At 40.9% G+C, this 26,108-nt stretch overlaps 1 protein-coding gene across 13 annotated transcripts in view; it reads right to left on the reverse strand.

Annotated features, from left to right (window-relative positions):
* abcc8 (ATP-binding cassette, sub-family C (CFTR/MRP), member 8) overlaps positions 1-26,108 on the reverse strand; it is a 172,171-nt gene that overhangs the window by 112,070 nt on the left and 33,993 nt on the right. For 12 of the 13 annotated variants that reach the window (XR_009809066.1, XM_061917764.1, XM_061917772.1 and 9 more), the window contains 4 exons: positions 24,497-24,638; positions 17,481-17,608; positions 11,527-11,693; positions 6,484-6,726 (listed from right to left, as the gene is read on the reverse strand). Coding sequence is in view for 12 of the 13 variants with exons in the window: in XM_061917764.1 (XP_061773748.1) it covers positions 6,484-6,726; positions 11,527-11,693; positions 17,481-17,608; positions 24,497-24,638 (680 nt within the window). In the remaining variant the exon portion in view is untranslated. Of the gene's footprint in view, positions 1-6,483; positions 6,727-11,526; positions 11,694-17,480; positions 17,609-19,779; positions 19,863-24,496; positions 24,639-26,108 lie in introns of those variants that run through there. The other variant, XM_061917773.1, reaches the window with a different exon arrangement.

Consider the following 26,108-nt stretch of genomic DNA (forward strand, 5'->3'; position numbering starts at 1 on the left):
TGTTTACCCTTGTCCTCCAGTGATAATGTACGTAATGATGACATCTAAGATACTAATAAATGCAGTTTATTTGCTGCAATAGAGGTGATGATTGTTTACTTAGGGGAGCGGCTCCAAACTGTGTATGGACACAGTAGCTGCTTGTCAGCCGGGAGACTAAAAACAAATACAGTGTCAGCCAGAGAGGATCAGTGTTTGTGATCGGCATTAAAAGGCATTAATCGGCACTGGTGATTACATATTTTTTCAGGAAAATCATCCGATACTGATCGGTAGCTGAAATCTTTCTCCACGTGTTTTCAATCAATCAATCAATCAATCAATCAATGTTTATTTATATAGCCCTAAATCACAAATGTCTCAAAAGACTGTACAAACCATTACGACTACGACATCCTCGGAAGAACCCACATAAGGGCAAGGAAAACTCACACCCAGTGGGCAGGGAGAATTCACACCAGTGGGACGCCAGTGACAATGCTGACAATGAGAAACCTTGGAGAGGACCTCAGATGTGGGCAACCCCTCCCCTCCAGGGGACCGAAAGCAATGGATGTGGAGCGGGTCTAACATGATACTGTGAAAGTTCAATCCATAGTGGCTCCAACACAGCCGCGAGAGTTCAGTTCAAAGCGGATCCAAGACAGCAGAGAGAGTCCCGACCACAGGAAACCATCCCAAGCGGAGGCGGATCAGCAGCGTAGAGATGTCCCCAACCGATACACAGGCGAGCGGTCCATCCTGGGTCTCGACTCTGTTTTATTCTGATTATAGTCACGATGTAAAATACTAAAAACTCAATGACTCATTCACTATTGAATATTAGTGATGTCAAACACACATGTGGATTGTCACTGTGTAGACATGAAATAAGCTCTCCCAAAGTGTGTGCGCTTTTGAGATCAGACCAGATCGCTGACAAGATATGTGACTTATTATGAGTCACTAAATTTCTTATTTAACCCAAATACACTCTCACTCTTTTAGACTTGTTTACACAGACACACACCTTGGATCGGTCACTTGAAGGAAAGAAAGAATGGCTGATTCTCACGTCCACACACACACACACACACGCGCACACACGGATTTATCTTCCCATAAAATGCAGCTCTGTGACACCCGCAAGGGTCATCATGTCGCCTTGTTCACAGTAGAACGACGGTGACCCGACGCCTCCGCACTGACCGGACTCCTCCCATCTTCAACCCCCCCGGCCCACCGGGATCTTTTTATCTCTCTTCACAACCAAAAGGAAGTGGGATCGTGTTCACACCGGACGCACGTTCAGCCATGACGAACGCACATGACCTTTCAAAGACTGGAAAGTTCTGACCCTGCTGACTATATGAGGCTTGACACATGCTATTAAAATGAGACAAGAAAACCGTTATTTGACAAGTCCAACTTACTGTTCCTCAAACAGGGAGCAGTAAAGCTTTTGCTTCTTCCTGCACTATTTTAGCCAAATGAGGGCAAACCGGACAGGTCGGCAAGAAGAAAACAACTTCAAAAGTGTTATTATTACAAGATTAATATCACTTTCTACAATAACCTACTAAGTAAATTCTGTATAATATAAGGTCTTAAACATTATAAAATAATTTATTGTAATGGTTACATTCTATTGTTCGCATTATTGGTTTGCCCCCCAGAATGCAGAGCAAAGAATAGAATAGAACAGAATAGAAATTACTTTATTGATCCCTGGGGGAAATTCAGCTAATTTGCTTCATTCATTCATTCATAAACAAAATAAACATTAAAAAAAATGAAATTCAGCTGAGCTATGCGCCAGCAACCCCCTACGACCCCAAAAGGGACAAGCGGTAGAAAATGGATGGATGGATGAAATTCAGCAAAGAAGGCAAAGGACAGGCTAGAAATAAATTTGTTGGAAAACACAAGTAGTGCAAAATAAATGTCGTTTTTTATTCTTATTGTAATATTTCTCTATTTTGTTTCCATTTAAACCCCCATTATTTACTTTTTACTTTTTTCAAATTGATCTCAACTCTGTACACTGCTGCTGGAATTTTAATTTTCCTAAAGGAACTCTCCTGAAGGAATCAATAAAGTACTATCTATCTATCTATCTATCTATCTATCTATCTATCTATCTATCCATCCATCCATCCATCTATCCATCTATCCATCTATCCATCTATCTATCTATCTATCTATCTATCTATCTATCTATCTATCTATCTATCTATCTATCCATCTATCTATCTATCTATATAGTGCAGCATGGAAGTGCACTGAAGACAAATACTTGTTTAAGTACAAAGCACAAAGCACAATGATCCAAGGAGCAACAAGTGAACTTAAATAGGCTGGATTAACTAAAGGAAAACAGGTGTGCTGGCAGCGAGTGAAGGTGCAGCAAAACAATAAACCTAACAGGAAGTAGAACCAAATAAGAGCACCAGTAAAGGAAATTATACAAAACATTCGGAAAATAGCCAACAAGGTCAAAACAATCATATGGGATCATGACAGTAAAACTATATAAATGTGTGTATGTACCATAAAGCTTTCACTTTAATTTATAGATTGTAAGACTACTGCCCTGCGATGAGGTGGCGACTTTTCCAGGGTGTAAACCGCCTTCCGCCCGATTGTAGCTGAGATAGTCACCAGCGACCCCAAAGGGAATAGGCACTAGAAAAATGGATGGATGGACGGAAGATCTACTACTAGAAAATGATGACATGTTCAATGTCGGATCAGAAGCAATAATTCTCTGAGTGCAATCGTGACCTTTCACTTTCTTGGATGCTGTTGAGAAATCATTTCCATGATGGCTCATAGTTTATGATACAGACACACACACACACACACACAAACACACACACACACACACACACACACACACACACACACACACACACACACACACGCAAATCTCAGTCAGAGTTGAGTTATGATTGGCTAGAGACCAGCTGGATGTAATAACAATAAAAAGCAGCATTCCCTAACATCCAAATCAATCAAAACTTTAAAGCTGTTTTTCAAAATTCTAAACAAACTCTTTGTACCTTTTTATGCTTGTGTTAGAACTTTGTTTATGCCTCTAACACATGCATATCTATCCAATAGAAGTAATTAAGTAAAAAAACATAACTTTCATTTCAAACTAAATGCACTGAGAAAATCCATGGAGGACCATCTCCAAGAATCGGTGTAGTTAAGTTGATGTTTTTACAATATGGTGAGAAATTCTTATTGGCCCCTATTTAGCTTTTTTTTTCCATCACAGCTTGTGTAGACAGAATGGTTCTGTTTTACAACAGAATTTTAACAAACAATACCACAGTTCTACAAGAAGTATGTATTCAGTTTTAATTAAGAGTATTAAGAGAACCCCTGTTTGTACAAACTTTTCAATTTACGAACCACAGACTGTTTAAAAATGTGCTTTGCGTACAAATCTTGTCTCAGTGTAAAAAAGACTTGTAACATCCAGGCTGATCGATCTCTGGTGCTCATTGTTTATCAGCTCAGTGTTACAGGCCTTAGGTACTATACTAAGTGCTGTGCTTTTCAGTGTCATCGTCGTTGTTTTTTTGACCTTATTACAAGATCCATCCATCTATCCATCATCTTCCGCTTATCCGAGGTCGGGTCGTGGGGGCAACAGCCTAAGCAGGGAAACCCAGACTTCCCTCTCCCCAGCCACTTCGTCTAGCTCTTCCCGGGGGATCCCGAGGCGTTCCCAGGCCAGCCGGGAGACATAGTCTTCCCAACGTGTCCTGGGTCTTCCCCGTGGCCTCCTACCGGTTGGACGTGCCCTAAACACCTCCCTAGGGAGGCGTTCGGGTGGCATCCTGACCAGATGCCCGAACCACCTCATCTGGCTCCTCTCGATGTGAAGGAGCAGCGGCTTTACGTTGAGTTCCTCCCGGATGGCAGAGCTTCTCACCCTATCTCTAAGGGAGAGCCCCGCCACACGGCGGAGGAAACTCATTTCGGCCGCTTGTACCCGTGATCTTATCCTTTCGGTCATGACCCAAAGCTCATGACCATAGGTGAGGATGGGAACGTAGATCGACCGGTAAATTGAGAGCTTTGCCTTCCGGCTCAGCTCCTTCTTCACCACAACGGATCGGTACAACGTCCGCATTACTGAAGACGCCGCACCGATCCGCCTGTCGATCTCACGATCCACTCTTCCCCCACTCGTGAACAAGACTCCTAGGTACTTGAACTCCTCCACTTGGGGCAGGGTCTCCTCCCCAACCTTATTACAAGATTTATTTTTAAATGTTGTCAGCTCAACATGAGTCTAAAGAAAGCAATGAACAAGCGACGTATGGTTTGAAATATTCAGGAAGAATCCACAGCTTGTCGAGACTGCCTCCCCCCTCTGACTCTCGCTACCTTCCGCTGAACGTCAAGATTGATCAACAAGGTAAAGAGGATTTTATGTTTTTATTCCTAATCATTGTAGCAAACTTGTTGTTAAAGTTAAGAAGTTTTGTCATTGCAAACTACGAGTGCACCACAGTGCTAGTGACAGTGTGTGTGTGCTTGTTGGCAGAGCAGTTGCAAGTGAGGACAGTTCATCTAGTGCAGGGGTGTCAAACTCAAAGTGGGCCAAAATTTAAAACTGAACAAAGCCGCGGGCCAAGGTAGAACAAATCAACCTTTTAATAGGGACCCAAACAAGTTTTGCATTGAACATTGAACAAGCAGGGCTTATATACAGTAACTTTATAGTGACGTGCAAAATCGAGTTTCAAATAATAATAATGATAATTAAAAAATATCAATGGCATATCAAATAAAATTTAAATACACATTTAATGCCTCTTTTATATTTGCAGCCTTCTGAAGTAAATATCAAAATATATTCTAGTGTCCCGAAAGAGTTATTGCTGCAAGGGGTTCTGGGTATTTGTTCAGTTGTGTTTATGTTATGTTACAGTGCAGATGTTCTCCCGAAATGTGTTTGTGATTTTTGTTTGGTGTGAGTTCACAGTGTGGCGCATATTTGTAACAGTGTTAAAGTTGTTTATACGGCCACCCTCAGTGTGACCTGTATGGCGGTTGACCAAGTATGCCTTGCGTTCACTTATGTGTGTGTAATAGCCGCATATATTATGCGAGTGGGCCTGCACGCTGTTTGTATGGAGGAAATGCGGACGTGACGACAGGTTGTAGAGAATGCTAAAGGCAGTGCCTGTAAGGCACGCACTCAATATTGTTGTCCGGTTGGAAATTGGGAGAATGTTTGCCCCAGGAGATTTTCGGGAGGGGCACTGAACTTCGGGAGGATTGGCAAGTGTGAGAAATTGCGGTGTTACAGCGGCACCGCTGCTGTGTAATAACGGCGGGACAGCTATAATGTCCATTTGATATTGCCTCAAGAGCCAAATTAAATTACACGGCGGGCCAAATGTGGCCCGCGGGCCAGAGTTTGACACCCATGACCTAGTGGTTTGGACTTTATTATTCAATTGAAAGTTGATCCATCACCATAGTAATGTGTAGCACTTTATATTGTGTACAAAACAGTGGCGGGCTGTCAGGGCCTGCAAAGCCTTCTATGCTGAAATACCATAAATCGGAATGAGAATCAGCACCTCCAAGTCCGAGTCCATGGTTCTCGCCCGGAAATGGGTGGAGTGCCATCTCTGGGTTGGGGAGGAGACCCTGCCCCAAGTGGAGGAGTTCAAGTACCTAGGAGTCTTGTTCACGAGTGGGGGAAGAGTGGATCGTGAGATCGACAGGCGGATCGGTGCGGCGTCTTCAGTAATGCGGACGTTGTATCGATCCGTTGTGGTGAAGAAGGAGCTGAGCCGGAAGGCAAAGCTCTCAATTTACCGGTCGATCTACGTTCCCATCCTCACCTATGGTCATGAGCTTTGGGTCATGACCGAAAGGATAAGATCACGGGTACAAGCGGCCGAAATGAGTTTCCTCCGCCGTGTGGCGGGGCTCTCCCTTAGAGATAGGGTGAGAAGCTCTGCCATCCGGGAGGAACTCAACGTAAAGCCGCTGCTCCTTCACATCGAGAGGAGCCAGATGAGGTGGTTCGGGCATCTGGTCAGGATGCCACCCGAACGCCTCCCTAGGGATGTGTTTAGGGCACGTCCAACCGGTAGGAGGCCACGGGGAAGACCCAGGACACATTGGGAAGACTATGTCTCCCGGCTGGCCTGGGAACGCCTCGGGATCCCCCGGGAAGAGCTAGACGAAGTGGCTAGAGAGAGGGAAGTCTGGGCTTCCCTGCTTAGGCTGCTGCCCCCGCGACCCGACCTCGGATAAGCGGAAGATGATGGATGGATGGATGATCATAAATTGGTAAAAGTTCATTTTATTTCTAATTGACTTTTCCTAAATATACAAAAGTATTCTTCATATTCTCTTCATGTCATGTTAGGCTCCAGAATTGCTGTTTTTACGTTGGAACTTTTATCCAATTTGAATTCATCAATCGTTTACAAACGCAGATTAATAGAATATGAACACACTGACCTTCTGGTCTTCGAAGGCGTTGCGCAGCTTCATGTAGTTAGTGAGGGCCCTCATTGCAATGGGGAGCTTGCCGATGACTTTGAGGTCAATAGGTCGTCTGTGAGCGGCTGTTATGAAGGTGTTCATCCACCAGTATGTGGCTTTGGACAACAGGTTGACAAAGGGCTGCAGGAAACGAACTCCCAGGTCCTGAAGGTCCTCGGGGGGCTTTACTTCTGTCGGGTTGGTGAAACACATGTATCGCTGGAGAAGAATGAAACAGTCGTTAGCAGACTGACATGCACTGAAATAACATTTCGATTTAATCATAGCTAATAAACGTAAGTCATGTTATCTATGTATTGTATTGATTTTGCTATTTGGAAGTTTCACTTGTAAATAGACATTTTCTGCACCAGAACAAAAAGAGAAGAGAACAAAAGGAGAGGAATTGTTGTGCTTTTAATTGGAGGTGTACAGGGCAATACAGAATCTAATCTGACACGATACCAGCAGGAATTATATGTAATTTTATAATTTTAAAGTGTGGGTGGTATGTATTTAAATTGAAGTGCAGTGGTAATTGTTTTTGGCAATATTGATTCATTAGGATTAGTTCATGACGCAGTAAGTTAAATTATGTGACCACTTTTATTACTGGATACTTTGTAATCCACTTCTACCTTGAAATTGTACGCATAAGCCACCACCATTATTTGATACTTATTTATATTGACAAAGGGTGTGTTTTGGACTGCAATATTGTTTAATTAACTTATTACATATGTCAAGCTTGTGTGCTATTGTGTGGTTAGTTCGCTGTTGTGTAGCTCCTAGCACTTAGCAGCGTAGTTTACCTTAAGTAAATGACTTCACTAAAATGCAAGAAAAGACCAAACTTCTGTGCCCTTTGGAGAACATTCAGATGTTAACTGGCTGTCCAGCTCTGCACAAGTAAACACGCTGCATGACTGCTTGTAATGGAAATTTTAGATGCAAGCCAAAATCCATAGCAGCATAGCTCGGTTGGTAGAGTGGCCGTGCCAGCAACTTGAGGGTTGCAGGTTCGATGCCCGCTTCCGCCATCCTAGTCACTGCCGTTGTGTCCTTGGGCAAGACACTTTACCCAACTGCTCCCAGTGCCCCCACACTGGTTTAAATGTAACTTAGATATTGGGTTTCACTATGTAAAGCGCTTTGAGTCACTAGAGAAAAGCGCTATATAAATATAATTTACTAATTACTACTAAATCATTCGATACCTGTTTTTTACTTAAATTAATTATTTCATTTTCTATGCTGTTTGTCCTTGTTAGGGTCACGGTGAGATGGAGCCTATCCCAGCTGACTGTGCTTAAGAGACAAGGTGTCATGATCGGTCCCCCCGGATCATGGCTTGATTTGTTTTGTGGAGTTTTTCCTATGTTGGTCTGTTTCCGTGCTCTAACCTCTTTCCTTTCGTTTACTTTTGGTTTCCATGGACACTAATTCTCCACACCTGCCCTTGTTTTAGTAATTAGTGTTCCCGCCAGCTGTTTTGGTTAATCACTCCCGTTGTATTTGTCACTCAGCACAAGTCGCTGTTTTTCCTGCCTTGAATAAATAAAATAAACTCCAAACTCTCCGCTGCTCCTGCTTGTGACCCTCTGCACTCCAGAGAACACAACCATGGCAGCCATGCGCCCAAAACACAACACAAAGAACACTGTAGCCTGGTTGCCAATCAGTACACATATAGATAAAAACATTTACAGTCTCATTTACATCAATGGACAATTTAAAGTAACATGGAGGTGGCGACTTGTCCAGGGTGCACACCGCCTTCTGCCCAATTGTAGCTGAGATAGGCTCCAGCACCCCCCATGTCCCCGAAAGGGATAAGCGGTAGAAAATGGATGGATAGATGGATCAACCCTTTGATCTCCTGACTATGAGACCAACATGCTAACCACTAGGTCCCCATACAGCAAAAGTCCTATGATACCGATAATGTTGATGCTGGTCTGCTTTTAACAATACTAACCTTGATAACACAAAATCTACACAACTGATTCCAGTCAAGCTGTAGATGTGTGGCATACAATTAAACAAACATCTTACATTTGCTGTTTCGTTCTTGTCAGAGTGCTCGCTGTCAGTTTTTTTTTCGGTTTAGCAATTACCTGCGTACACTTTGAATTTCTCTGCCTGCCTTTCTTCCTCTTAACGCTCTCCTAATTTCATATCGGACTCTATTTTAGATTATTATTTATTCCATCAGGAGAGTTCCTTTAGGAAAATTACAATTTTCAGCACAATCCCATTCAAGATCAGACAAACATTACAGGGAGACAGAACAGGATCGCTGACGGGTCTGCCGGCTTCCAGCGCCCCTTACAAAAAAGATGACATACAGGTAAACAGGGGGGGTATGGGAGAAAAGAATAGAAGATTAAAATAAAATTAAAAAAAAAAAAAAAAAAAAAATCGGTCTTTGCCTGGGCCCTGGACTGGGGGTGCAGTCTGAGGCCAAGGGAAAAAAACAAACAAAAAAACAACAACTCTTAGCCATAGTACACATCCCTCTTACATGTGTGTAAGAGGGAAACATCAAACATCAAAGAACACAGAGGACATTAAAGACATTAAAGCAGCAGATACAAGCAGACAATTCTACATACAGCTATGAATAAAAAGTAAAAGAAACATATCCACTGTGGTGGATTTGAACCACATATAAACTATTGCAATGTCGTATGGTGTAACACGTATCCCAGTTATCTTAAAAGACTGGAGATTCTTCAGAAGAAAGACATACGTGTTATATATTGGGCAAACTTTAATGCTCCCTCAAATCCTCGTTTTTATGGGTAAAATCTTCTGAAGCTTACGGAGTGCAACACATTCCACAATGTATAACAAAGTATATGGATTAAATTCCAGCTCATTCCAGTGACCACTACTTGTCATAGATATAACACTAGAAGTAAACCTTTATTAAGAGGGAAAAATCGTCATTTAAAGTGTACAAGTGGCCTGTAGAGGCCCGATTATCTGGAATGAAATAGATAGCTCTATAAAAAAAATCGAATTCTTTAAAAGGGAACATTATCACCAGACCTATGTAAGCGTCAATATATACCTTGATGTTGCAGAAAAAAGACCATATGTTTTTTTAACCGATTTCCGAACTCTAAAAGGGTGAATTTAGCCTTTTTAAACGCCTTTCAATTGTTCGCCTGTCAGAGCAATGACCTTTCACCCGTGACGTCACATCGTGAAGCGACCTGCCATTTTCTCAAACACATTACACACACCGAGTCGAATCTGGTCTGTTTTTTCCGTTTTTTCGACTGTTTTCCGGTACCTTGGAGACATCATGCCTCGTCGGTGTGTTGTCGGAGGGTGTAACAACACGATCAGGGACGGATTCAAGTTGCAACAGTGGTCAAAAGATGCGAAAGTCCCTCGTTTGTTCCGCACACTGTACCGACGACAGCTATGCTACAACAGAGATGGCAAGAATGTGTGGATGTCCTGCGACACTCAAAGCAGATGCATTTCCAACGATAAAGTCAAAGAAATCACAAAGGTGAGTTTTGTTGATGTTATTGACTTATGTGGAGTGTGCTAATCAGACATATTTGGTCACGGCATGACTGCAAGCTAATGAATGCTAACATGCTATTTAGGCTAGCTGTATGTACATATTGCATCATTATGCCTCATTTGTAGCTATATTTGCATCCAGCCTTTCCCTCCACCCACATTTAATGCCAAACAAATACATACCAATCGTTGGTTAGAAGGCGATCGCCGAATTTGTCCTCGCTTCCTCCCGTGTCGCTGTCTGTCGTGATATGGCTCAAAAGCTTCTGTTTCTTCTTTAATTTCGTTTTTGGTACCTGCCTCCATACTCCAACCATCCGTTTCAATACATGCGTAATCTGTTGAATCGCTTACGCCGCTGAAATCCTAGTCTGAATCCACGCTAATATCGCTATACTTTTCTGTGCTATCCGCCATGTTTGTTTCTGTGTGGTCACGCTGTGAAGTCACAGGATAATGGACGGGTGGATATAACGTAGATTAAAACAGGGACTTTGAAGCCGTTTTTCGGGATATTGCGTGATGGGTAAAATTTTGAGAAAAACTTCGAAAAATAAAATAAGCCACTGGGAACTGATTTTTATTGGTTTTTAACCCTTCAGAAATTGTGATAATGTTCCCGTTTAAATATTTTTAAAAAGCGTTTTAAGCTCAATTTATTGCGACGTTACGCTTAGTACTTTTAACACACCCCTTATGGTTGAGGAATTCAAATTTGTCGCATAATTTTGGTCTTGACCTCTGTATGCATGATAAGATAATCACAGATCTTCAAGATGCAACATTTTAATCAAAATTGAATAATAGGATATTGAGACTGATTTTGTGGTTTTAACAATTACTCTTTTATTAATAAATAAAATTGTAAATGGGTATTTGGTGGGTAGATTTTGACATGTATTGTTTTGTATTGTATTTTGTACATTTTATGATGATGTATATATTAACTGTGGATACCTCTCCATAAACTGTGTGCTTCTAGAAATGACCTTTTTGCAGAACGGATTGATATTAACAAAAGAAACAATAATGAGATACAAAACTATGTCTGTCTGTAAATAAATAAATAAGAAATACACACGACTAAGTGTAATTTGTGACTTTTAGGTTATGTTTCATCAGAGCGTGTGCAAGGTCTGATGGAAGATCCAATCCCCTCAGCTGTGCACCCAGAGGACACAGTTTCAGCAGCTGAGGTGTGCTCAGCTCCGAGGTTAAATTGAACAAACATGCTTTAAAGCGTCAGGAACTAGGTTAGAAAATCTACTCTCGCTGTTTGATTTAAGTGCAAATGCCAAACACTCCGTTTGCTATTCCTTGTAGTTAAACATGGCAGTCACAGTTCTTTCTGGCACCGCGTCAAAACAACTGACCACTCGGCCCATTTGGGGTTTCAGACTAAGAGCAGACGTGAATCCCATTTAAAAACAAGCAGCGATCAATCAGCTGCACAAACATAAGTGAGGACACACTCACTCTGCCCAAGATCACATTGATCTCCACAGCCAACAGGAGACCATAGAGCAGCACCAGTAGGCCTGTGATGCAATAGCGCAGCTGTCTGGGGCCGATGCCGTGCTGAGTGTATTTGGCAAACTTGATGGTCTTCATGATGAAGGTCAGAACCCAGTAGATGAGGAGCACTGAGGAGAGTAAACAGTCAGAGGAAATCACACAAGACAATCATAAACATAACCAAGTAATAACACTATAGGTCTCTAATGATAAAACATTTTAATCACATTTTTTAATTTGGATTAAACTTAATTATCATCAGGTTATTACTTGTTTGGATTGCATGATTTTAATTCAGTTAAAAAAGAGCCAAATATTTGGACACCGATGCAATTTCATTTTCAGAATGTCAGTCAGGAACATTTTTTTAAAGGTTTTTACTTGAGTACCCGTTATTCATTGACTAAAAATTTGGATGCAGTTTTATCTTAAAGGCCTACTGAAACCCACTACTACCGACCACGCAGTCTGATAGTTTATATATCAATGATGAAATATTAACATTGCAACACATGCCAATACGGCCTTTTTAGTTGAATAAATTGCAATTTAAAATTTCCCGCAAGTTTTTTGTTGAAAACGTCACGGAATGATGACGCGTACGCGTGACGTCAAGGACTGTCAGGAAATATTAGCGCTGCACCACTAGCGGCTAAAAGTCGTCTGCTTTAATTGCATAATTACACAGTATTTTGGACATCTGTGTTGTTGAATCTTTTTGCAATTTGTTCATTTAATAATGGAGACTATAAAAAAGAATGCTGTTGGTGGAAAGTGGTGGATTGCAGCTGTCTTTAGCACCGAGACACAGCCGGTGTTTCTTTGTTTGTTGTGAAACAAAGCGGTAAAGCGAACATGTTTTCTCTACGTCAACCAGCATGTTTTTGGATGGGGAAATTGTGATATATATCTTACCGGAGACATCAGTGGATTATTCGTCATCCTGCAGCAGCTGTCGAAAAAGGCAGCTGTGAGCTTGGCTCCTTGGCTTCTCTCTGAGACACTGCGTGTTCACCGCAGCCACCCGACCTCGAGGTATGTCTTTACGATCTTTAAAATCTCACTGAAACACTATTAAAACAATAAGCAGATAAGGGATCTTCCAGAATGATCCTAGTAAATGTGTCTAATCACATCTGAAACGCTCCCACTGCAGCCACCCGGAGCCGTCGCTTTTTTTTTTCTTTTTTCTCTAGTCCTTCACTATCAATATCCTAATTCACGAATCTTTCATCCTCGCTCAAATTAATGGGGAAATTGTCGCTTTCTTGGTCCGAATTGCTCTTACTGCTGGTGGCTCCAATTATAAACAATGTGAATATGTGTGGAGCCCTGCAACTCGTGATGTCACGCGCACATACTTCCGGTAAAGGCAAGGCTTTTCTATTAGCGACCAAAAGTTGCGAACTTTATCGTCGATGTTCTCTACTAAATCCTTTCAGCAAAAATATGGCAATATCGCGAAATGATCAAGTATGACACATAGAATGGACCTGCTATCCCCGTTTAAATAAGAAAATCTCATTTCAGTAGGCCTTTAAGTCCAGTCGGATCTATTTTGAATGAGCATCCTCACTCATCTTTGCATTCCTATGCATTGACCTGGGGTCTTATGTCCAAAGAGTTGCATGGCGTTCCTACGAGTTATGGACGCGCGATCAAATCCAGAAAATGGTGTACGTTAGTAAAAATTCAGATGTTTGAAAGTGTTTGCAAACACAAATCAAAGCACATTTTTTGTTGTATTGCAATCTACTTCTTTGTTGGCGTTATCACTCAGTTATAGGGATGTCAATTATAATATCGACATACAAACGAGTTATCAGATCACATTGATACCACATAGAGCAGGGGCGCTCACACTTTTTCTGCAGGTGAGCTACTTTTCAATTGACCAAGTCGAGGAGATCTACCTCATTCCTATTTATAATTAATATTTATTTATTTATGAAAGAGACATTTTTGTTAACAAGTTAATGGTGTTTAATGATAATACAAGCATGTTTAACACACATAGATTCCTTTCTTTCATGAAGACAAGAATATAAGTTGGTGTATTTGATTCTGATGACTTGCATTGATTGGAATTAGACAGTGGTGCTGATAACGTCCGCATTTTCAAATGGAGGAAAAAAAAAAGTCCTCCTTTCTGTCCAATACCACATGAAAGTGGTTGGATTTGGCATCTCATTTGTCCAACTTGCATACTCGTTTTTAAACACTTTGTTATGAGAGTAGCATATGTGTGTGGCCCTTTAATGTCTGGCAGCAGGTGAGTGACGTCAGTGAGTGTGCGGGTGGGCAAGCAAGTGAGAAAGCGGTCGCTGAGGGCGGGGGACAAATACATTGGCATCAAACTCCGTAGCTTGCTAGCTTGTGCACGCTAGCTTTCTGAGACTCTTATTTTGTTAGCACAGGCAGGATGAAACAGGTCTTTTATGGTGAAGACAGGAACTGTGCAGTCGGTCTTTAGAGTTTTGACAGTAGGTACGGAGTCTCTAGAAATAAAATGTGTTTCTCTGCGTCCGCCCTGTTGGTGATTTTTTTCTTAAATATGAGCTCGCAGCAGCCAGCGTCATCTCACAAGATCCTCGGGTGCCGAGAATGTCAAACAACTGACGAAAGTGAAGTCTTGGTATGATTGATGATTGCTCATTTTTGTGTCTATTTTTTAATGCCTGGCTTGAGATCGACTGACACACCCTCCGAGATCGACCAGTCGATCGCGATCGACGTAATGGGCACCCCTGACATAGAGTATTGTCTGGGTTTAGCCCAAATGCATGATTAATGCTTGGTGTGTGTGGTCACGTGTGTGATGACCTCATTCGAACTGTGTCGTGCTCTGCAGAACAAGGTTGTTAGCTAAGTGCTCTGGAATTATTTCCCAGCTTTGCCTTCAGATTTTAGATATAAAATAAGTGCAGGACAGTATCGCCATGTCGCTAACAAACCCAAATCGAGCATTTCTCGTTTATTGTTTTACCCATTAATACATCTCATTTTAAGGCCGACAAAAGCACAGAACATTTAATGACTTTGTGTACTATATTGCGCCAAGTTCAAGGGAAAGACCAAAGGCCGTCAACTAGCTGCTGCAGTGCTTTGCTCCCTTTGTTATAGAGAACAACCAAGGCAACATAAAAATTCAATGGCAACGCCTCAGCAGTGAACGCTCATCTATATTCATGCTATGCTGACCCCAGCCTTGACTACACTGCTTCTCCCAAGAGAGCGACTCTGACCAAAGACCTCCAAGGCCCCAGGCGGCTCAAGGACGTGAGAGAGCTTAACGCAGTTAGTTAACACGGATGACTTTACACGTTGTCTTTTCTCTTTCTATAAAGCTTGTCTTGCATCTTTTCCGCGGGGTTATTAAAATCATCATCATTAACAATCAGTCAAAACTGGTTCATGCTCATTTTCCTAATGAAAAAAGGTTATTGATGTTGCTTTTCAATCCTGATGCGGTCTCATCCCAGGGCAGCCAAACAAACAGCTGGAGAGTCATTTAACCACTTGCCTCATTTTTTTACAATCCGATCATCATTAAGTTCATACAGCCTGCACAGAGGTTTGGTCATTTGAAACCAAAAGGTCAGCATATCAACAAATTATGTAGTTAATCCTAGCTTTGCAGGACATGCCTACATCAGAATAGAATGTACTATATCAACCTTTTTTTAAGTACCACCTTTGATAAAACATGGCTGTCCAAGTACCACCATAATGACCAACATTAAAATACAGTAGCGTAGTAAGCCTGCGCATTCATTTAAAAACAGGGCAGGGGTTTTATTTAACATGTACAATACAGGCCAAAAGTTTGGACACCCCATCTTATTCAATGTGTTTTCTTTATTTTCATGACTATTTACATTGTAGATTGTCACTGAAGCCATCAAAACTATGAATGAACATATGTGGAGTTATGTACTTAAGAAAAAAGTTGAAATAACTAAAAACATGTTTTATATTCTAGTTTCTTCAAAATAGCCACCCTTTGCTCTGATTACTGCTTTGCACACTCTTGGCATTCTCTCGATGAGCTTCAAGCACACCTGTGAAGTGAAAAGCATTTCAGGTGACTACCTCTGGAAGCTCATCAAGAGAATACCAAGAGTGTGCAAAAAAGTAATCAGACCAAAGGGTGGCTATTTTGAAGAAACTAGACTGTATAAAAAAAATACAGTAATTTCACCTTTTTTTGTTAAGAACATAACTCCACATGTGTTCATTCATAGTTGTGATGCCTTCAGTGACAATCTATAATCATGAAAATAAATAAAAGGCATTGAATGAGAAGGTGTGTCCAAAATTTGAATTCCTTGAATTGCCGCAGGGCATATAGTATGCGCCTGCCTTGAATTACTGCCGGGTCAAACTCGCTTCCTAAACTAATTAGCGCATGCTTAGTATTACCGCCTGGTCAAAGTTGTGACGTCACGTTGTGACATTTCCCCTGTCATCATTTTCAAAATGGAGGAGGCTGATTTCAATACCGGTAATTTGAAATTGCATAAAGGGAAGAAGATTAAGAGCTTTTCAGTAGGATTTAAGGTCCAAGATTACATCACACTCAAATTTTTACTGCATACCTTTGGTAAGTGCCGGAGTGAGGCGGAGTGAGAAGAGGTTTTAAAATAATTAGCTCATGCTTACTATTACCACATGCCTTTGGTAAGCGCATGAGTGAGAAGAGGTTTTAAATTAATTAGCGCCCCGGCGGCAATTCAAGGAAATATGGTATTTAATATTTTTTGGGCCAATGTAACATTACACACAGTTTGAACAGTAACACTGTGTTTCAATATTTATTTTAGGGATTATTTTGCATACCCCTAGATCAGGGGTGGGAAACCTATGGCTCTAGAGCCAGATGTGGCTCTTTTGATGACTGCATCTGGCTCTCAGATAAATCTTAGCTGACATTGCTTAACACGATAAGTAATTAATAATTCTGCTGGTAATCACAGTGTTAAAAATAACGTTCAAATTATAAAACATTCTCATGCATTTTCAATCAATCAATCAATGTTTATTTACATAGCCCCAAATCACAAATGTCTCAAAGGACTGCACAAATCATTACGACTACAACATCCTCGGAAGAACCCACATAAGGGCAAGGAAAACTCACACCCAGTGGGCAGGGAGAATTCACATCCAGTGGGACGCCAGTGACAATGCTGACTATGAGAAACCTTGGAGAGGACCTCAGATGTGGGCAACCCCCCCCCTCTAGGGGACCGAAAGCAATGGATGTCGAGCGGGTCTAACATGATACTGTGAAAGTTCAATCCATAGTGGCTCCAACACAGCCGCGAGAGTTCAGTTCAAGCGGATCCAAGACATCCGTTTTCTATCGCACCTGTTCAAGATGTCGCATTAATGGTAAGAAGTATTATATTTATTATTGGTTAAATTTAGAATAACAATCTTATTAAAAAAAATAAGAGACTTATCCATTTTCTACCGCTTATTCCCTTTTGGGGTCGCGGGGGGCGCTGGCGCCTATCTCAGCTACAATCGGGCGGAAGGCGGGGTACACCCTGGACAAGTCGCCACCTCATCACAGGGCCAACACAGATAGACAGACAACATTCACACTCACATTCACACACTAGGGCCAATTTAGTGTTGCCAATCAACCTATCCCCAGGTGCATGTCTTTGGAGACTTATTATACTCTCAAAATGTTGGTCTTAAAAACGCACGCATTTAGTTGTATTCAGTGTTAAAAAATATTATACGGCTCTCACGGAAATATATTTTGAAATATTTGGCTTTCATGGCTCTCACAGTCAAAAAGGTTCCCGATCTCTGCCCTAGATGGAACTCGCGAACCACTAGTGGTACACATACCACAGTTCGAGAACAACTGTACGAAAGTATAATCTATTAGTGGTAATTACCTAGGAGTAGTTTGGGGAAGTTGGAGGTCTCAATGTTATGATAGTAGACAATCGAGGTGATGCCCGCCATGAAGGCCAGGCCTGCAGGCATGTACAGGTGAAGATGGTTGGACTGGCTGAACCTGAACCTGCAAGTAGAAGTTGAAAGAAAAAAAAGAGACAATACTTAGTTTTTTGGACTTTACTGCAGTCGTCCCTTAAATATCACAGGTTCACTAAATTGGGGGGAACTTTTTTAAAGCATATTCTACATGTTTCTGGCCTAAATTAAGTGTAAAATGTAGTTTTATTTTGGTCTTATCCTGTATGTATTACAGTGTCTTATTTTATATTTTAATGTCGTGGCGATTGAAAAAGATTCAGCAAGCAGGACTTCGGTTTCTGGGTTAAGAGTGAATACTGCTAACAACAACATGGCGGCTAATCTTAACACTACTGTATCTTCACCGCGGTGATCTCAAGTTAATCTGTGGCAGAACATTTTATGAACTTAATCTTCAACTTTTAGGTTTCACTACTGACATAAAATACCAAACCGTCTAACTCCATCCCATCTTGATGATTGTATTGTACCATATGTCCCGGCAAGAAATCTGTCATCTGAGAACTCTGGCTTATTAGTTTTTACCACAGCCCAAGAAAAGTCTGTAGGCTATAGAGTGTTTTCTATTCGGGCTCCCGTACTCTGGATTGCTACCTCAGCATTTAAGTCCCATCTTAAAACTCATTTGTAGACTCTAGCCTTTAAATAGAGCCCACTTTTAGACAAGTTGATCTGCTGTTACTTTTATGCTCTGTACCCCTTTCCTGCTTGGAGAGGTTATCAGGTGACCACAGATGACGCTCTAGCTCATGGGTGTCAAACTCTGGCCCGCCCTGTAATTTATTTTGGCCCTAGAGACAATATTAAATTAACATTAGAGCTGGCCCGCCGGTATTAAACAGCGGCGGTGCATTCACCGCTAATTCTAATACTTGCCAAACCAAAAGGTTTTTCCTAGAAGACTCCCTATTTCCAGTGGCCACCCCCCCCGAAAATCTACCGGGGCAACCATTCTCTGAATTTCTCCCGATTTCCACTCAGACAACAATATCGGCGGCGTGCCTTAAAAGTACTGCTTTTAGCGTCCTCTACAACCTGTCGTCATGTCCGCTTTTCCGCCATTCAATCAGCGTGCCGGCTCAGTCACGTAATATATGCGGATTCTACACACACACGAGTGAATGCAAGGCATACTCAGTCAACCGCCATACAGGTCACACTGAGGGTGGCCATATAAACAACTATAACATTGTTACAAATATGCGCCACACTGTGAACCCACACCAAACAAGAATGACAAAACACATTTCGGGAGAACATCCGCACCGTAACAAATATGCGCCACACTGTGAACCCACGCCAAACAAGAATGACAAAACACATTTCGGGAGAACAGCCGCACCGTAACACAGCATAAACACAAGAGAACAAATACCCATACCCCCTTGCAGCACTAACTCTTCCGGAACGCTACAATATACACCTCCCTGCTACCACCAAACCCCGCCCACCTCATTTTTATTTTATTTTCAAATGTATTAGCCTTTTAATTACATTTTATTTAATATACCGCTGATGTTTTTTGTTTGTTTTTTGAAAGTTAATTTTGCACTATTACGTTATATAAGTGAAGTGAAGTGAATTATATTTATATAGAGTTTTTCTCTAGCGACTCAAAGCGCTTTACATAGTGAAACCCAATATCTAAGTTACATTTAAACCAGTGTGGGTGGCACTGGGAGCAGGTGGGTAAAGCGTCTTGCCCAAGGACACAACGGCAGTAACTAGGATGGCGGAAGCGGGAATCGAACCTGCAACCCTCAAGTTGCTGGCACGGCCACTCTACCAACCGAGCTCTGCCTGTTCCATGGGAGGAAGCCGTAGTACCCGGAGGGAACCCACACAGTCACGGGGAGAACATGCCAACTCCACACAGAAAGATACCGAGCCCGGGATTGAACCCAAGATTACTCAGGACCTTCGTATTGTGAGGCAAATGCACTAACCCCTGTCCCACCGTGCTGCCCTATTTAAGCCTTGCTTGTTCAATATTCATTGCAATACTGGTTTGGGTCCCTATTAAAAGGTTAATTTGTTCAACCTTGGCCCACGGCTTTGTTCAGTTTTAAATTTTGGCCCACTCTGTATTTGAGTTTGAGACCCCTGATCTAGAGGATTTGGAGTCAACAGACACTATTTTTTTAAATAGCGTTATTTTTTATATCATGTTCTTTCTTACAATATGCATTTTCTTACCAGTTATTGCTGGTGTTGCTGCCAAAACCACTGGTCGTGTTTTCTCCCAGAGTGCACTTTTGGAGTGCTAAAAGCTAGGATCTGCTGTGTAGATTGCACTTCTACATTGCAGAAAATGTGGTAGATATTTTAGTTGTGTGCTGCAACATAACAGAACACCACAGGTTACGTGATCATTTCAATGTGGAGGGAACTAAATGTCTCCACGGTGAAATCTCATATAAATAAGGTGATCTGGAGCACTTTTGCATAACAACTGTAAACAGTCTGAGAAGATCACTTGCAACATAACAACGAATAGTACATAACATTTTGTAATTTGCACACACTATTTAGCATGGTGATGTTACTAGATGGACTGTTTTTTCATTGCCTAAGACCTTCACGTTGTTCACCTTTGGCAAGGTTTTTGCTTATTGGCTCCACGTTATACTTGTTTCGGAGTTTTTCTATTCTTTACGCTGCCTGGAAGAATTAAAATAGATTTTTACCTGCACACTGCTCTTACCACTTTCCTGCTTGTCCTTCTTCATCAAGGAAGTACCCTTCGGGTACACATTTGTACTTTGTATCACCTTGTACCCCTTTTGGCAGTATTAAAAAATGCACCTTGTACTGGTACAGAAATATTTTACTCTTGTACCTCTATTTTTGTGTGAGGTCTTAAGCTCCCTGAAAAACTAAACAGCTATTCCAGTGGTGTCCAATGTACGGCCCGAGGGCTATATCAAGCCCACAAATAGGTTTTATCTGGCCCGTGGGAGGAGTTTGCTAAGTATAAAAATTAACCTGAAATTTTTTAATGAAAGAAACTCCTGTTTTAAATGCGTCCACTGGATGTCAAAATAACAATTCTTAGTATCTATGTAGATTAGGGGTGTCCAAAGTGCAGCCCGGGGGCCATTTGCATCCCCCAGCAAATCGTTTACCGGCCTGCCACACATTCTATAAAAATTGCGAAATTAATAGTATTGCAAAAATAAAAAATAAAAACGTTTTAAAAAAAAGTGGAATGAGGTGAAATCTAATGAGAAAAAGTGGCATTGTTGACACAAAGCTGCCATGCAGGCAGTTTTTTTTCCCTTTTGTCTTTATTTTCTTTTTTTTCCATTGCTCCAAAAAAAAAAGGGACAAAAAAATCTATGTTATAATGAATTATAACTTAAAAATTATCACTTTAAAATGTTTTATGTGGAAAAAATATTGCATATGTTGTGTGGTTGCCATATAAAAACATCAAATTTTAGACAAAAGAGCATAAAACAAACAAAATAATAGTTCAAACTTAAAATCGACAGATTTATCGGAAGTTGATCTTGAAATTTAATTGTTAAAAGTTTTTAAAAAAACTAATAAAAATGTATCAATTTATGAGTGGGGAACCTTTCGGATCTCAAATATATTCAGTCGGATTTTATTTAACTTTTCACTGTGATTACTCAAAAATATTAAATAATTAAAATCTATGGTGTCCTGCATTATTGATCTTTGAGGGCTTTAATTGCTAAATAAAGGAACTCTCCTGAAGGAATCAATAAAGTACTATCTATCTATCTATCCATTTAAATACTGCATATTTCAGTTTTACTATAAAAAACAAAGTTGTCTTTGACAGAAAAAGCATAAAAACGTATTTGTTTTACTTTATATCAACCTCAAGTTGATCAAGAGATTTACTGTAAGCATTAAATAAAAAAATAATAAAAGTAATTTGACTTATTTTTTACATTTTAGTGACTCCCCAGGAGCCCCAACGATTAGAAAAAAATCCATATATTTTGTTATGGTTTGAAAATGAAGAATATCAAAATGGCCACTGCATGCATAAATTTTTCCATGTGGGGCCCTCTGTGGAAGTTTGGACACCCCTGATGTAGATGATGCTACATATGTAGAAAATAAACCACATGATGTTAGTACATCAGTCGAGGAAAATGAGCAAACTACATAAAAAACATACTGTAATTTTATTTTGATAAAAAAAAATGTATCTTCATAGATTGAAAATGAACACAAATGAATTGACTAAAGAACATTATCACATAATGTATTCAGAAAATATAAATAACAACAAATAAAGATAGAATAATAATAACTGCAACATGTAAGTGTAAAAAAAACCAACAACATTATGATTTGTAAATTTTCAAAATGTGTTTGTTTTATTTTTAAACAAAGAAAACAATCGGAAGTTGTCTTTATTTTGAAGTTATCATGCCGTGATTTTACCAGTCCAACCCACTTTGGAGTAGATTTTTCTCCATGTGGCCCCCTATCTAAAAAGAGTTTGACAACCCTGATCTATCCATTGCTGTGTCACTCTGGATTAGGTGCACAATAACATTTGAAAAAAGTACTTTTTGGGTATGATTTTCAAGAAACAGCAACAAACCGTACTGAGCAGCGGTTGCAGAATACCGCTGGACACCCGGCAAGTTGCTATACATGAACTTCCTAAAGTTGTGGCGCGAGAAAGTAACAGAATGTTGTAAAGTTCTTGTATATTGGACATGGCACTTCCACATCACCATCAGTACCGCATCTCAAACGTATACATACTACCACGTTCCTAATGTAAACAAGGCTCATAGAAACAGGTGAAGAGCTTTTCTGCTCATTTAAGTCAACGTCACACTGCAAAAAGTCAGTGTTCAAAAACAAGAATAAAAACTACAAAAATTAGAAGTATTTTATTTGAGCTAAGCAAAATTATCTGCCAATAGACCAAGAATATTTGGCTTGTCAAGACTTTCCAAAACAAGTAAAATTAGCTAACCTCAATGAACCCCAAAATACCTTAAAATAAGTATATTCTCACTAATAACAAGTGCACTTTTCTTGGTAGAAAAAAAATGAGACCTTTTTGCTCAATATGTTGAAAAATATTCTTAAATTAAGTAAATGCTTGTGCCATTATCTTGACATAAAGATATGCGCTCGGCATCATGATTGTTTTTTTCATGCTTGAAGTAAGAAATGATTACTTCAAAAAAGTAGTTTTATACTTGTGAGTGTTAATGACACAGCTTTGCATCAGTTGATATTCTAGTTTCAAGCATGTTTTACTCAATATAGGTCATAAAATCTCAGCAACAAGCTGTAATATCTTACTGATATCATTTAGGACCAAAACCCTTAAAGGGGAACATTATCACCAGACCTATGTAAGCGTCAATATATACCTTGATGTTGCAGAAAAAAGACCATATGTTTTTTTAACCGATTTCCGAACTCTAAAAGGGTGAATTTGGCGATTGAAACACTTTTCAAATGTTCGCTGTCGGAGCAATGACCTTTCACCCGTGACGTCACAACAGGAAGTCATCCGCCATTTTCTCAAACACATTACACACACCAAGTCAAATCAGCTCTGTTATTTTCCATTTTTTCGACTGTTTTCCATACCTTAGAGACATTATGCCTCGTCGGTGTGTTGTCGGAGGGTGTAACAACACGAACAGGGACGGATTCAAGTTGACTTACGTGGAGTGTGCTAATCAGACATATCAATGGTCACTGCATGCTAATCGATGCTAACATGCTATTTAGGCTAGCTGTATGTACATATTGCATCATTATGCCTCATTTGTAGCTATATTTGCATCCATCCTTTCCCTCCACCCACATTTAATGCCAAGCAAACACATACCAATCGACGGATTCAAGTTGCACCAGTGGTCAAAAGATGGGAAAGTCCCACGTTTGTTCTGTTCTGTCGTAGCATCGCTACCGACGATAGCGATGCTACGACAGAGATGGCGAGAATGTGTGGATATCCTGCGACACTCAAAGCAGATGCATTTCCAACGATAAAGTCAACAAAATCACAAAGGTGAGTTTTGTTGATGTTATTGACTTATGTGGTAATCAGGCATATTTGCGCACGGCATGACTGCAAGCTAATCAATGCTAACATTCTATTTAGGCTAGCTGTATGTACATATTGCCTCATTATGCCTCATTCGTAGCTATATTTGCATCTAGCCTTTCCCTCCACCCACATTTAATGCCAAACAAACACATACCAATTGACGGATTCAAGTTGCACCAGTGGTCAAAAGATGCAATCGTTGGTTAGAAGGCGATCTCCGAATTCGTCCTCGTTGCCGTTGTCTGTCGTGATATGGCTAAATAGCTTCAGTTTCTTTTTCGATTTCGTTTTCGCTATCCGCCTCCACACTCCAACCATCTGTTTCAATACATGCGTAATCTGTTGAATCGCTTAAGCCGCTGAAATCCGAGTCTGAATCCGAGCTAATGTCGCTATATCTTTCTGTTCTATCCGCCATGTTTGTTTGTATTGGCATCACGCAGTGATGTCACAGGAAAATGGACGGGTGGATATAGCCATGGTGAAAATCAGGCCCTTTGAAGCAGTTTTTCGTGATATTGCGTGATGGGTAAAATTTTGAAAAAAATTTTGATGAATAAAATAAGCCACTGGGAACTGATTTTTATTGGTTTTAACCCTTCTGAAATTGTGATAATGTTCCCCTTTAAAGCAAGTAAAACACTAACTAAAATAATTAGAATAATTATCTTATCAGACAGAAAATAAGATAATATCACCCTTATTTGAGATATTTAATTTTACTTAGATTTCAGTTTTTGCAGTGCACTCTAATCAGCATGCAGTCTATGAAGTAACCACGCATGTTTTTTGACACACACCAAGAGAGCACATCGAGCTGAGACATCATTGTAGGAAAAGACTTACCCGTCGGATACGACGCCCTCTGCAATCTCACAGACGAGGACGAAGAGCAGCACGAAGGTGAGCAGCCATCGCAGGTTGTGACCAGGGAAGTGTAGCCAGGTGCTGTGGTGGATGTGCACCTTGGAACTCTGACTGCCCCAGCCTTAAAACACATGAAGCAGAACAGGCAAGGTCACGTACAGCATCACGTTTGCACCTGAAAAGATTTTTAAAAGACAAGCTGACTTGTTGTCATTTTACTTAGGAAGCTGGTTTTATAACCACACTCATTACAGCAGGGGTCTCAGACAAACGGCCCGCGGGCCAATTTCGGCCCTCGAGACGTTATTTTGCGGCCCCCACCTTAATATGAAAGTGTAATTGTAGTGCGTCCAGTAAGTTTTATATGAATGGCGCTTGACAGCATTGTGTTATTTGGGTCCAAAATGGCTCTTTCAACGTTCTGGGTTGCCTACCCCTGCGTTAGTGGAAAAGCGGCAAGTGAGTGAAAGCGACAGAGATGTTGACATGGAGACTGCCCGGCTGCAGTCACACTGCGACACCTGTCCGCCAGTAATAACAGTCCCCGATAACCTGGACCAGTTCAAATTGTTATTTTTTTTTTTTGTTTGATTGATTTGCATTGCCTCACGCGATAAACACTACATCAATCAATCAATCAATGTTTACTTATATAGCCCTAAATCACTAGTGTCTCAAAGGGCTGCACAAACCACTACGACATCCTCGGTAGGCCCACATAAGGGCAAGGAAAACTCACACCCAGTGGGACATCGGTGACAATAATGACCCAGTGAGACGTCGGTGACAATGATGACTATGAGAACCTTGGAGAGGAGGAAAGCAATGGATGTCGAGCGGGTCTAACATAATAATGTGAAAGTTCAATCCATAATGGATCCAACACAGTCGCGAGAGTCCAGTCCAAAGCGGATCCAACACAGCAGCGAGAGTCCCGTTCACAGCGGAGCCAGCAGGAAACCATCCCAAGCGGAGGCGGATCAGCAGCGCAGAGATGTCCCACAGGCAAGGAGTACATGGCCACCGGATCGGACCGGACCCCCTCCACAAGGGAGAGTGGGACATAGGAGAAAGAGAAAAGAAACGGCAGATCAACTGGTCTAAAAAGGGAGTCTATTTAAAGGCTAGAGTATACAAATGAGTTTTAAGGTGAGACTTAAATGCTTCTACTGAGGTAGCATCTCGAACTGTTACCGGGAGGGCATTCCAGAGTACTGGAGCCCGAAATGAAAAAGCTCTATAGCCCGCAGACTTTTTTTGGGGCTTTGGGAATCACTAATAATAATATATTTCTATATGACGCCGTCACTTTTTTATCACTCGCTATCCTGGTACTTTCCTCCCTACGTGTTGCTGTAGGGAGGAAAATCGTAACGACACATTGCGGAAATTACATTATTCTCCATGCGTCGGCTGAATACCAATATATTTTACAACCCCCAACCAAACATGTATTTTTCAAAGCCTGCAGTGAAGAGAAGGATTTGTGATGAGCAAAGACAATTCCAGGAAAAGCGGGAGATGCAATATTTCTTTGTTGAGCACAGGGGCACCCCGACGTGTCTTATTTGCACAGAGAAAGTTGCGGTGC

This window comes from Nerophis ophidion, linkage group LG12, assembly GCF_033978795.1.
Source record: "Nerophis ophidion isolate RoL-2023_Sa linkage group LG12, RoL_Noph_v1.0, whole genome shotgun sequence".
NCBI classification, from domain to species: domain Eukaryota; kingdom Metazoa; phylum Chordata; class Actinopteri; order Syngnathiformes; family Syngnathidae; genus Nerophis; species Nerophis ophidion.